At 56.9% G+C, this 13,756-nt stretch overlaps 1 protein-coding gene across 4 annotated transcripts in view; it reads left to right on the top strand.

Annotated features, from left to right (window-relative positions):
* The window catches only part of BLACAT1 (BLACAT1 overlapping LEMD1 locus), a 16,279-nt gene extending 4,411 nt beyond the window's left edge, over window positions 1–11,868 (top strand). Inside the window, exons 1-2 of one of the 4 annotated variants that reach the window (XM_073884563.1) lie at window positions 1,303–1,380; window positions 11,020–11,868. In XM_073884563.1, the coding sequence (XP_073740664.1) occupies window positions 1,303–1,380; window positions 11,020–11,160 (219 nt within the window). In that variant the 3' untranslated portion in view covers window positions 11,161–11,868. Of the gene's footprint in view, window positions 1–1,302; window positions 1,381–5,934; window positions 6,068–8,763; window positions 9,989–11,019 lie in introns of those variants that run through there. The other 3 variants (XR_012375818.1, XM_073884564.1, XM_073884565.1) reach the window with 3 other exon arrangements.
* The last annotated feature ends 1,888 nt before the right edge of the window (window positions 11,869–13,756 follow it).

Genomic DNA, 13,756 nt, shown 5'->3' with positions numbered 1-13,756 from the left:
GGGGGCCACAGGCGGTAGGCATGGGGGAGGGGAGGGGGGCCACAGGCGGTAGGCATGGGGGAGGGGAGGAGTGGGGGCCACAGGCGGTAGGCATGGGGGAGCTGGCAGAGCCCCCTGGAGCCGGCCACCATGGGAACGAATTCTTTGCATCTGTTGGCATTTCTGGGGAGAGCTCAGAGCTCAAAGGTGACTGTCTCTCTCCCTGGGGATGGGGCCAGGGAGGCCCTAGAGAGAATGTGCCAGGGGGCTGCCTGGGCCCCAACTCTCAGCCCCAGCAACACTGCAGACAGTTTGGAGGTGACCACAGAGGAGACAGGAATAGCAGGGATGGCCCCAGCTTGAGGAGGGTGAGTCCTTAGGGTCCTCACCAGGTGGTGACCTTTCACTAGAAAGCAGAGTCTCAGGATTGGAGGAAGCAGAGAAGGAGGCCAGGGTAGCTGGTCTGCTTCCCCTTTCTCCACATCCCAACAAGGTCTGGATGGGTCATTGCCTGAGACCTGACAGATGTTCTTCTCCCCCCCACCTCCCCTCCCCTGTTTCTGGCCCCAGAAACACCTTGAAGAGACACAGCCCTTTCTGGAGCTTACTTGGGGCTTGTCGGGTGGGCTGGGGCGGGCAGGGCTGAGGCTTTCATGTGCCCGGGGCCAGGAATCTGCGGGACCGACCAGGTGAGGGTGGACGGAGGGGCCAGATGTAGCTGGTGTGTGGATCTTCAAACTAGAAGGGCAAGTGCAGGAGCAGCGGAGGTGGAGGGACACAGGGTGGGGGCGTGAGGGAGGGGAGGAACGGGTGCGCAGAAGTGGGGAGGGGCAGCCAGGCAGGAGAGGGGGCCTCCAGGGAGCCGCCTCAGGTCTCCTGCCAAAAATTGAACCATAAAAAAGCTGGAGGGGAGCAGCAGGGGAAGGAAGGAGAGAAAGGAGATGGGGAGAAGGGGGGGAACAGCCCCTCCACACCAATAGCCCGGCAGGGGGACGTGAGTAATACATGGCTGGTTCAGAGGGAGTGAGATCAAAAGCGAATAGATACAAGAGGTTTGTGCTTCACCGACCAGACAGCCAGAGGCTCAATGAGACCTTTGTTACCCAGGCCCAAGTCAGGGTTGAAGGAATACCTGACCTCCCCCGCCTGCCCAGCCCACCCCCCCCACCCCCACTCCACTGGCCACCGGGCTGGGGGAGGGGCGGGCCAGGCCTTCTCAATGAGTCAAGTTGAGTTGGGCACCGCTCAGACCAGGCTAGTGGGAGGGAAGAGGGAGGAGGCCTGCCCTCGCTGGGCGTGGAGCTTCTGGGGGTAGGTGGGGGAATGAGTGGCTGCCTGGAAGGCAGGAAGTGGCTCTGCGGGAATTCTGAGGGAGACTTCCAGGGCAAGGGGGCCCACCAGGTGAGCTGTCCCTGGGACCCCAGCCCCTGACCCCAGTGTCCCTTGGGAGGGGACTGAGGGCATTCTTCTTGGAGCCCATGGGTTTTGGGATATGGGGACCCGTGGGCGAAAGAGGCAAGGGAGAACCAGAGGTTTCTGGGGTTGGGGCAAATGCCCAGAAGTTCAGGTGGGAAGTTGGAGGATGCCCAGCAGTTTGGCCTGCAGGTTGGAAAAGACGTGTGTGCGTGTGTGTGTGTGTGTGTGTGGGCATGGGCATGCCCCGTTGTTGCTGGAGTGGGAAGCCCAGGTAAAGGAGGTCGATCCAGCCAGGGTCCTAAAGAAAACCAGTGCCCCCTGAGGTGAGGGTTGCAGCTGCGCCCCGATAGACATGGCCTGACCCGGGCCTAAGGCCTCTTACTTTCCTGTCGGGATCTGAAGCCCCTGAAGCTTCCCTAAACCTGCGGTTCCCTGAATTCCTGTCTTCCGAGGCTGATGCTTGCCCACAAATGACCCATCACTGCAGAGGGGAGGAGGAGACAGCGCTTGTGTTTAGAACACATCTTTTCCAGGGTTCTGAGACCTTGGTTCCCCTCCACTCAGCAATTCGCTGAGTCCCCGAGTCCCCAGTGCCTGTGCCAGCCACCATATCCTGCCAAAGAGAGAGGGCAGCAAGCACCCCCTCCCACAGCATCACCCAGGGATGGGTCTGAAGCTAGCTGCCCTCAGCTGCCGAGGATTTCAAGCTCAGGCCCTTTCCTGCCTCCACCTGGGGCTGAAAACAAGGTCCTGCTTTCCTCTAAACCACATGAGAACGGGTATAGTTGGTAGGCACCCTGACTAGTCTAGGATGTGTGGGCCAGGCCCCAACCTTGGGGGTACTCAAGAAGCTCGTTCACTCTTCTAAAGAATAGAACCCTTAGCTTCCATTCCCAGCCCCCTCCCCCAAATCCCATACTCAGGCCCTCATCTCAGCCTTCCTTTATCCAGACGCTTCTTTGCCCTCTCTGTTTCCCGTGGCTGGACTAGGAAGGGTTAAGTTTTATAAGGAGAGCGTCTAATATGGGGCTGGCCCTGGGCCTTGGCAGCAGTACCATTGAAAAGATCCGGCCTTACTCTCTAGGGGAGGGGGTAGTTAAGGACCCTGAGCAGGGGGCTGGAGGCTAATTAAGGGAATTAGAGGAGGTCCTTTATGGCCAGGAAGCCACCCCTCCTCATACCCCGGAGTGAGGCCCATTGTGTGGGGACTTTGTGGGGCCAGAACTGGAAACTCATTACTGGGAAGGCTTTAATGCTGGAGCCAGGGCAGGTGGTGGGGGATGGTGAGAGTATGTAACCTGGGGGCCCAGTACCTGGGGGCGGGGCGGGGCGGGGGGTGGGGTGGGGAGGGTTGGTGGGAAGGGGAGTGAGGGCTCCCCAGGTACCCCCAGCTCCCCGCATCCTTTTGAGATTCCCACCGCTGGACCCCCTCAGCTCTGCTGTGGCCTATGGCTTTTCATTCCTATGTGATTGCTGTTTCTAATTCATGTAGGGCTAAAAGCCATGGGCTACAGTGAGGGGCGTGCTCCTTCTCCTGACATCTGCACCTCCCTCCCCACAGGACCAGGCTGGGAGCCAGCTGCAAAGGGGGTACCAGGAGGGGTTTCCACTTGAGGATGGGGCATGCAGGGGATCTGGTAACGGAGGGTCTGGGGCCAGGCTGTGTGACCTTGGCCAAGTCACTTCCCCTCTCTGGGCCTGGTCCCTCACTCTGAAATGAAGAGGCTGGACTGGTGATTCCAGAGGGAGATTCCCTCTGAGGATGGAGACACATGCAGGGGGTGCCAAGGTCTGTAAGTCCGTTCCTTCCCCTGTCCCTTGCCAAGTTACTGAGGACTGGCTCATGCTCAGAGGTTTGGGGGCCAGAGTCAGGGGCATAGGGCCACACAGCACTCGGGCCTTCTCTCAGTGCCCCCCAGGACAGTCTGTGCTTCTGGGCCTCACTTCTCTGTGGTCAGCTTGAAAGCCATAGCCTTCTCTGTGCGAGAGAGATCTCGGGACTTCTCGGTGGCTGAAATGGGAGAGCTCAGGCCGGCCACTTAGGGAGAGGAGGTTCCACAGAGGGAAACTAGGCAGGCAGCCTCTCGCCGTGGGCTGCAGGGTGGGCTCGGCGGTTCCTAGCTTCTGGTCGTCTACCTGTCCTAGCACTGGCCTCCCTCTCCCCGGGTCTGTGAATGGTACCCGTTCTCCATATTCCCCGCTGCCTGCCACTCATCTTGCCTGACTCCCCATGCCCGTTCCCACTCTCACCTTCCTGCCCTACCCCTCAAGTCCATGCAAATCTGCCTAACTCCATCCCAGCCGTCTGGCTGGAGCAGCAGAGGAAGCACCCTCCCTTCCCCTCCCCTTCCAGCCCCTAGTCTGTCTAAGACACACCAGGGCAGAATCAGAGAGTACTATATTTGGTATTGAGAATCAGAAGGCAAGTTACTTATAATGTCTCAGAGCCCTTAATCTCCCTGACCAACGTTTATCTAGTGTCTGCTAGGTACCAGGCAAGATTCTATCCATCTTACCCAGACTCACTTAATCCTGGAAACAACCCTAAGACAAAAGTACTATTACCATCCCTTTTTACTTTGGGAAATCTGAGGCACAAGGGAGCTACGAAACTGGCCCAAATTCATATGGCTAGTAAGGGGCAGAGCTGGGATTTGAACCTGGGCTCTTAAACCGCATCATGCTGGATGCAGGGAAAGCCAACAAGCCAGCCCATGGGGAAGCACTCTGGAAGCTGGAAATTGCTGGATGCACGTCCACAAACTGGCCCCATGGCCCCACTCTAAACACCCTTTGTCCATCCTTGGTTTTCCTTTTCCAGCAAGAGCACGGGGGGAAGAAAAAATCAAAACAATTGAAGAAGCAAAGAGAAAGCCCAAGCCAGCTGCGTTTTTGCTGGGGCTGCTCCAAGCCACTTCCCCCTTCGCCCCAGCTTGGGTGGTACAAGGAACGGGGATGAGAATTGCCAGGCTTGGTCACTCTCCATTTGGGTTCCCTTGCCCAGAGATAAGAGGTGGCTAGAACGTTCCCCCACCTCCCTCCTTGTCCAGCTGCCCCCACCTCAGAATGAGCCTCTCTTGTATTCCTTCCTGTGCTCAGAGGACATCCAGATTTACTCCCCTTCGCTCCCCGATCTAATTGGCAAGTCAGGCTGGAGCAGCACCCCCTTCTTGCCTCTGCGGCTGGGTCCCTAACAAGAATCCCAGTACACAATTTGCTGGGAAGTCCCCCACAACCCCGGTCTGGGCCTGGACGAAGGGAACAGACGACCAGGCCAGCTTTTGCCTCTCTAAAACTCCAGCAAGCCAAGGCTCTGAGCAGGGGGTTGCTGGGTAAATGTTGGTTGAATGAATTGTGAGCCCGGAGAACAGGGCCACAGAGCAAGGTAGCTTCCCTGGGCCTGGGCCTAGGGCACCTCTGGGGTTACAAGGTTGCAGCTTCTCTCTGTTCTTTGTCTCTTGGCCACTGCCAGTGTTGCAGGCCTGGAGGAGATATGTAATTATATATTTCACATAATTGTTCAACTGAAGTGAATAGGCAAGCTGGCCTCATGCCCTCTCTCCCTGGAGGACTCACGGATCAGAGGGCTGCGTCTACCCTGGTCCCTGCCTGCAGACAGCTGAAACCTAAAAACGATCCTGGACCTCAGTCTTTGTCACCGTCCTCAGAGATACCCAGCGTACAACCTCCCTTGAGAGAGCCGGCCCGTGTTGAACAACACTGAGATTCAAGTGAATCTCTCTGGTTGTGTGTGTCCCATTTTTTAGTGCAAGTGGAGTTTGCTAAAAACTCTGCTCCTTTCAAATGCAAAGACTATTCAAAAAAATCTCTGCCCCATTGCAGAAGAGGATGGCACTAAGGTTTGACCTCTGGGAGCCCTTCTGGCCCCGACCGTCAGGACCACTGTGTTCCCAGCTCGTGCTGCATGTCAGGCTGACGATGCTAGCTCATGCTTAGGATGACCCTTAAGGTGGGCCGGCCTCTGCCGTGCGGTGGGCCTCCTGGAAGGCCCTGGAGGTCAGGGTTTCAAGACATTTCAAGACTGTTCCTGGTCTGACCCTTCCAGTTCCTGGGGCCCCCCGAGTCCCTCAGAACCACTGCTAAATGCCTGTTTGTCCTTGTAGTCTTGAGAGGTGGGAGGAGCTTCCCCTCTTTCTCTAGGTGGGCAAGCAAGAAATGAGTGGGGGCTGGCCTGGAAGCATCAGAGGCCGAGAGGACCTTGGCTCCCGAGTCCAAGGAGCTCAGTAAGCCAGAGGCTGGAAGTCAGTCTCCAGCAGGCCAAGAAGGAGTTAATCTCCAAGGAGAATGAGGGCTACTCCCAGACTGGAGGCCTGTGCCCAGCCCTGCGGCTGCCAACTCTGGGAAGAAGTCCTGGGATCTGTAGTTTGTGTCACCACCCACCCGTGGCCTGCCTGTTTATCAACACAGTCCTGGGGACTACAGTTCCCAGAAACCTGCAGAGGCCAGGCTTTGGGGGAAGGGGTGGGGTGTGAGGCTCAGTGGCAGCAGGAGGGAGAGGGAGGAGGTGGGGAGAGAAAACCCAATTCACCCCCTTCCTTTTTAATTCTTTCTCCTGGTGTGTCTGCTCCACCGCCCGAGCTAATCCCCCAAATCCGGTCTCCTAAGCCGCAGCTGCTTCCCTTCGCAGTGATGAATGGCTCGGGGAGGGAAGGTGAATTCATATTTTAATTACTGAGGCGCGGGGCTAAGGGGAGCTGGGGAGGGGCGGAGGGCTCAGCATTGTTCTGCAGGAGTGAGGCGCCCTCCTCACTGGGTCACTTCTCTTTTGCCCTTTACCTGGGGTGGGGGTGGGGCAGAGTGAGGCTGGCGGGGGTGGGGGTGGGGGGGCAGCTCGTTGGAAGCTACTCTGCTTCAGCTTTGGGAGGTGAGGGGATGGGGATGGGAAGGAAAATACCCCCTGTTTTGTTTGTAAGAGGATTCCAGGCAAGTCCCAACAGTTGTAAATATGTCCAGCCCCCACTGCCATCCACTTTGCTGGAGAACACTGCCAAAATTGGAGGCACCCAGGAGTTCCTGGTCCGCCAGTGTGGAGCCCTGGCTGTCCGCTCTCTTAGTTTCTAGCCCGCTCTGAGACCCAATTCCTCTTGATCCCTCCAGATGTTCAAGCGGTCTCTGACCCACTGCCCCATTTTGGCCGGAGGTGCCAGGGCCGGGGGGCCCTGGGAGAGTACCTGGTAGAGAGAGGAGAAGCGGGGTTAAGGGCCAGGGGAAGGGGTCAACAGAGAGCCCGGGAACCCCCTGGTGTTTGGGGGACGATGAGCTGTGGGTTGGCAGCTCTTCCGCTTGGGCTCCCACAAAGCTGGCCATGGGAGGATCTTTCTCGCCCCCATACCCCGGATCATCTCGGCCCCGAGCTGGGGAAAGGCCAGAGGAGGACGGGGAAGAAATCTGGGCCACCAGCTTGCAGTCAGATGCAGCCAACTGTGAGCCAGCAGGGCTCTGTCCAGTGTCCACCTTCCTTTCCTTTCTGTTCTGAGTTTATGGGGCTCATCTTTCTATCCCTTAGCCCCTCCTGGCTGGAGGCATGAAAGCTAAGGTCGGAGGGAAGCTGCAGGGTGGGAGGGGAAGTTTCCATCATGAACACAGATAAGTGGGGGGTGCCTCCAGGCACTGCTCCACTTGTTTTGCAGAAACTCTGGACTCAGTCATTTCGGACATTCAGACTCCTTTCTCCTCAAGTAGACCTAGCAAGAAGGGGTTCACCAGGACCTGACTTCCAGGGAGCCCACCAGTTGGTGCTGGAACACTCTGCAAAGCATGAAGGGATGAAGGCAGGGGGTGCAACGCAGAGAGAGGTGCAGAGGCACAGCTCTGGCAGAGGGATGCTGAAGGATGCGTGGGACCCAGGGCAGGAGGGACACTGAAATGGAAGGGCTTCTCTGTTCCACAGCTCCCCACTTCAGGGGCCGTTCCAGGGACCTGCATCATGCCCAGGGCCCACACGGCTTCCAGGCCTTGGTAGGGAAGGGCAGGGGGCAACCAAAACACTTTACATCAGAGACCTGAGCACAATAAGCAGACTCTCATTACACACTCCGCCGGAGGAGCAAGGACCCAGGAATCTCTGTGAGACAGTCCGCTCCTAGGACAGCTCTCAGGAGCCAGGTTGTAGGTTCTAGCCTAGCTCTTGAGCCATTTATTGATTTATTTATTTTAAAGATCGTATTTATTTGTCAAAGAGAGGGAAAGCACAAGCAAGGGGAGTGGCAGAGGGAGAAGCAGGCTCTCCACGGAGCAGGGAGCCCGATGTGGGACTCGATGTGGGACTCGATCCCAGGACCCTGGGATCATGACCTGAGCTGAAGGCAGACGCTTAACGACTGAGCTACCCAGGCGCCCCTAGCTCTTGAGCAGTTCGATTCAACCCTCCTGAAACTCTGATGTGTAGGTCCTGGTGCCTCCAACCTCTGCCCCCAAACTTTCCACAGTGAGCAAAAAAGCCCAGATTTTCTCATCTTTCCCAAAGGGCCTCGGGGAGGAACAGTCACAGGGGATAAGCTTTGCTGTATTTGTAGAACAAGCAGACATTGGAGGGGAAGTTGGGTGGGGACGGAAGAGGGTCTGTGCACTTGGGGGGACCGGAGACCCCGAGCTGCACCTAGACCCAGGCTTGGGGTGGGAGGGTCATGGTCAGAGCTCCTTGCCTGGCTTGTTTTAATTATGACTTCCCTCCCCAGGTCAGCTTTGTTGTGCCTACCGATTTCTCCCCACGTCTTTCTCCTGTAATCATGGAAATGCTTTGTTGATAGTACTCCTGATATACATCCCCCTAGCCAGGAAAGTGTAGGCGTTACAATGACTGATTACAAGGAAACCTACCTGTTCTCGCTCCCTCCTTTCTGATCAGATGAAGATCCCCAGTGCCCTGCTAGCCCCTTAGGTTTGGAGGCCGTTAAACCTTGATTCACCTCTTGGTACACTGAAATGAGGAAATGAAAGCCCAGGGAGGGACAGCCACTTGCCAGGGTGACACAGCATGCCAGCGTCAGAGCCAAGAATAGAACCCAGGCCATCGAAGCCCCAGTTTAGATCCCCATCTCTCTAGGTTTGTCACAGGAGGGATCTAGAAATATAGTAGTTGTGTCTCGGCTCTGTCTATATATATCCTGGAGATTGCTCTCTGCTCTCTGTATTATACTCCAGGAGAGTGGGTGTGCAGAGGATGCTGGAAAGTGGGTGATTAAATAACCAGTCTACCTACCCATGCTGACTCAAGCTGGGCCTCCCGCCCACCCAGCTGGCCACTGGAAACGCATCACACCTATTAATTAGTCACTAGCGCTATTAGCAGGACCCTTGGAGGGGATGCGGGGGGGAAGATCCTGATCGGAACCGGCTCCACTGTAGACCCTGTGTTCGATGAGGGCCTGCCTGCTGGGCCCTCTGCTCTGCCTGGAGAAACCTGACGTTTGTCCAAAGGAGCAAGATTGGCCAGGCCTGTGGAACTGTCCAGAGAGCCGGCACCTGGGGCTGGCCAGGTTCCTCAAACACAGTGGAACACTTGCAGGTGTGGTTAGCGTTTGGGGCCTTGGGGCCTGAGCCATCCGATGCAATCTCTCGGCCCGAGAGTCTTCCTTATTCCTTCCTTCCTTTCTGGCTGTGGCCTCTGTGGCTGGCCCCAGACTCTCCTGGGCACTCACATGATCTAACCAGATTTTAGAAAACATGCTTGAGGTTTGGGAGAGAAGCAGGATGGGGTCTGTCCACTCCTTCCTGTTGTTGCTTTCTCGGGGGATGGAGTTCCAAAGTCAGCAATTAAGGGGGGAAAGGCCTAGAGTGAAAATGACTCTTAACAGACTTTTAAATTGCACCTACCATAGATCCATGTGGTTTTCTCTATGCAACTCTGAGCAGCCATTCTTCCGCAAGGTGAAGCTTGAGAACCTCTGAGCTCAGCTGAAAGAAGGAAATCAGCATGCAAGTGTCTGGCCCTTCAAGTGAATCAGAAAAGTCCTAGGGCAGAGTGGGATGCTAACAGAAACCCAGGTTTTTAGAAATAAACACCTAAAATTGTTTGATGAACCCCACTCGTAGGAGGCATTGACCGCTGCAGTTGCCACGCCCCAAAAGTAGGTGAAGAAAACACTGCTTTCCTGTTCATCTCTGCCCTTGGTATAGACTAGGGGTTGGTACACGAAGTCTCAGGCCAGTTGGTAATTGGCCTGTTCAAATCTGGCCCCCTGGCCTGTTATGGTCAAATAAAGTTTTATTGGCAGAAAAAAAAAAAAAAGCACGGCCTCGTGCTTCCTTATTCCAGACTCCAGCATCACCATGCACCTCCCTCCTTCCTCTCGGCATGTGGGCTGCATCCCCCCGTCTTCTTTCTAGAGGGAGAAGTGATTCGAAGCAGGCCTCTGATGTGGGCCTCACCTCCATGCAAGGCGCTCCCTTTGGGCCCAGCTGCTCTGCTGGAGCCGGCTTGAAAATATGTGTGCCCCCTCCAGGGCAGGCCAGGGTGGAGAAGTGAGCCGGAGGGACCTGCAGACTGAGTGCTGATCCCCTGAAACCCCCTCCCGCCCTTGGCCAGAGCGCCCCAGCTACCACAGGCGGCCCTGCCTTCAGGGCTGAGTGCTGTGTGAGCCAGTGGGGGATAACATGCCCAGCTGGGGCAAATCCAGCCTCAGCTTCTATCTCAGACTGACTTTTGTGCCAGGGAAGAAATTCTGTCTTTGCCCTTTACCTCCCAACCTCTTTGCCCAGCATAGGTGTTCAATAAAATAGCCTGTTGGTTGAAAGGACTCTGCTGTCTGTTCTCTGCGTGAGGAGGACCGGGATTTATGTTGCTCTGAGCAGTCAAAGTCCATTCTGTTTTCTTTTTTTTTTTTTTTTTAAAGATTTTATTTATTTATTTGAGAGAGAGAGAGCACGAGAGGGAAGAGGATCAGAGGGAGAAGCAGACTCCCTGCTGAGCAGGGAGCCCGATGCGGGACTCGATCCCGGGACTCCAGGATCATGACCTGAGCTGAAGGCAGTCGCTTAACCAACTGAGCCACCCAGGCACCCCATTCTGTTTTCTATAGATTTCCTTAGGGGTATCAGACAAACTGGGCCTGCTAGGGAAGGGCCCCCACTCTCCACTCCCTGCCCGTGACTTAGTTCCAGGTGTCAAGGTCAAGGCTGTGTGGGATGCAGGCCCACCAAGTCCCGCCTTGGGATCACTGGACTGGGTGACCTAAAAGGGCTAGTGGAAAGCCCCACCCCTAACCCGTGTCAGGTAGCACAGAGCTTACTCTGAGCTGCTTGCTTCCTGTTGCCCAAACACAGGTGTGCGGCGGTGAGGTGAAGTGGAAGGGGGCAGGAGGGAGACAGAGGCAGCAGGGGCTGTGGCTTTCTCTTCCCTGCCCTGGACTCACCCAGGGTCCAACTGGAGGAATGACATCAGCTCCCCAGAGATCAGGACACTCAGCTTTCACAGAGGCTGTTGTCCAGTGCCGCCCGCCCACACCACCCCCCCCCAGGCCTGTGAGAGTTTTGGCAGGGCTTTGACAATCAGGGAGTGCCAGTGACTGGCCAGCCCTGGAGGGCTCTGGGAACGTTAACCCCAGCTTGCTTCTCTCTCCTGCCTTCCTCCTGCCCCTCTTCCTCCCCTGCCTCTTCCTGCAGATCTTCTCTGGTGAGCATCCCCCCAGCCTGGCCCAGGGCATGCCCCAGTTCACTTTCGCCTGCTTCTGTGGCCTCCACGGCTTCTGCAAGATGAAGAGGAAGAAGGAGGAAGTTCACAGAGAACGGGAAACGGCCGTGTGAGCAGGACCCGGGTCCCGTCTCCGGCCTCCTCCGGCAGGTGCCAGGCCTGAGGGCACCCACTTCTGGCAGGACCTGCCCGGCCCTCCAGAGGCCCTCCGGAGACCAAGAAGCCCTGGGACGGCCCCAGGAGTGAAAGTGCTTTCGGGCCAAGGGCTCCAGGCACCCACCCAGGGCAACTCCTCCACGCGGGGGCATGTACCACCTTGGGCTAGGAGCACTGCTCCCGGATGCAAAACTGGCTGTTCTGCTAGAGGACCTCCCAGCAGCCCGGACCCTGGGCAAGGCCTCAGGCAGCCGGGGCAGGGCACAGGTGTAAGACGAGCCCCCTCCAAACCCAGGAGGCAGTTGCTCCTGGGACCCCAGGACCTGAGGCAGGAATGTCTACAGGGCAGCGTACCCGAGTCAGGACTGCTTTCCTGTCCCCTCCTCCCAGCGTTCTCCTGGGCCAGGTGCAGCCCTGCCCAAGGTGGGCAGCCTGCTCGTGAGTCGGACGGCAGAGTCGGGACAGTGAGACACAGGCCATGTCCTGGTGGCAGGAAGCCGGCTGCGTGGCCCCCGCACACCAGAAAGCAGCCTTCCCTCCAGCCGTGGCCTCGTGGACCCTCTCCCACCATGCCTCCCCCCAGCAGCCCAGATGTGGGAGCCTCTTCCCCAGGCCCCGCCTGCTCCCCTTCTCAGGAACTGTCTTCCAGGACCGGACTGTGGGACCCCTTTCCTGGACTAGACCGTGTCCCCCCTTTATTCTCCTGTCCCCCTGCCTCACCTACCTGCCTCTTCTTTCTCTTCTCAGAAGCCATAGAGAGGGAAAGGCTTGCATGTTGTGCCTTTAGGGGAATCTGGGCAGAGGGCGCCCTCAAGACTTGCCTTGACTTTTCCCCTAATCTCTCTGCCGGCCTCAATCTTCCAGGGTCAGTCTCTTCCCCTCCCCCAGCCTATTTCCCGCCGGTAGGAAGCAAACAAAAACCTATCTCCTTCCTTCCTCCCTCCTCCCATTTGCTATAACTTAGCTTCTGTCACTGTGCCTGAACCTCTTAGGTGCTAGAGGGTCACGCGGACAGCAAGGCCGGCCGCAGAGACACTTCAGGCCGATTCTGTAGCTTTAGCAAATCTGCCCTCTGCTTCACTACAGAACAGGTCAGCCCAGGAACAAAGTCAGATCCCCTGTAGTATCCAGGAACGGAATAACCTTTCTGATAGTTAACAGGTGGCCTGGGTAGAGGACGTCAGGGCCCTAAGACAGAAGGAGCAGCTGTGTGCCCTCTTCCTTGGAATGTGCCTCTCTGGGCAGTCTGGGAGGGCAGAAGACCTCCTTTGCTCGTTCACCCAGAACCTGGGAGAAGCAAAGGCACTTTCTATCCTGGCAACCTTCGTCTGTCCAGCTCATGCCCCATGCTCAGGGAGATTTCCTGAGCTTTTGGCAGATTTGGTGGGATCCGGGTCATCTTTGTGAAGCCGGTGCACAGCTTACAATTTCTTTCCTTGCACCCCTTCCTTGGCCCCTGCCACCCAGCCCCAGCCTTATACAATCTGTTAGTTCCTTTTAAATCCAAAGAATTATAAACAGAAGTCCTTCCCTCAAGGAAACAGCAATAAAGGCCAGTGGGGTCACAAGGGACAGAAGAAAAACTCCCCAGTTCTTTGGCCTCTTAGACAGTAGAGGCGTTGGATGAGGCACAGAGGTGGGCAGAAATGCTTTCAAGGGTACCTTGGTCCCGCCTGGAGGGCACGTGTGTCCCTAGCGGTCGCCTGCGAGGCTGCAGCCCCAGAGAAGTCACTCTTGTGGTGGAGGATGAAATTGTATCCCCGGAGCCGTAGAGGTGTTGGGTGTTAGGTCCTGACCACAGAGGCTCACCCAGAGGAAAGGTCAGGAGGGGAGGTGAAGGAGAGTTTTGCCCCTGCGCACCTCTCAGGCCTTGGCAGGAATTTCAGCTGCAGGGGTTTGGCAGTGAGCCTGTTCAGAGCGCTTCTTGCCCCGGGGAGAACTCCTTTGGCTCCAAAGGGATACTGGATATCTGGAGCCCCTGCTATGGGAACATGGGAGAGGTCCCAAGGTCAAGGCATCTCTGAGTGGAGGCCCAGTTATGCCTGCAGACAGCGGCCCTTGACCCCAAGCCGGTGGCCCCTTCTTCATCAGGGTGAAAGCTGGGGCCCGTGCCGAAATGTGGGAGTAGGAGAACAGCAACAGCTTTGAGCCAGACACACCCCACATTCTGTCTTCCCTCGGCTTCCTTCTCAGGGAAATGGCAACTTTGCTCTTCTCAGCGTCTCGAGAACCAGTCTGGAGGCCTGTGCCCTGCTCTCTGCCCCTGGGTGAGCCCAGGCAAGAGGTTTAATCCCAAAAGGCAGAAGCAGCCCCAGGGTCCCCAGACCATGCCCCCCAGGCCTCTGACTTGTAGTCCAGGCTTCTCTTCCTTCTGTTCCTTTTGGGGGAGCGAGGTCTGGCCACCTCGTTTCCTGCCCTGCGCTGAGGCTCCTTCACAGAGGACAGGTGGGACAATGTTGCCCTCCCTGTTTCTAATTCTCTCCACTCCATGGTTCTCTCCAAGACTTCACCTCGAGGAGGGGGCCAGGAGCTCCTGAGTGGAGGCAGGGGGCA

The sequence above is a fragment of the Callorhinus ursinus genome, unplaced genomic scaffold, assembly GCF_003265705.2.
Source record: "Callorhinus ursinus isolate GAN/ISIS: 27379988/994484 unplaced genomic scaffold, GSC_fseal_2.0 scaffold57, whole genome shotgun sequence".
Taxonomy (NCBI): Eukaryota; Metazoa; Chordata; class Mammalia; order Carnivora; family Otariidae; genus Callorhinus; species Callorhinus ursinus.
This window is presented reverse-complemented; position numbering and strand designations above follow the sequence as displayed.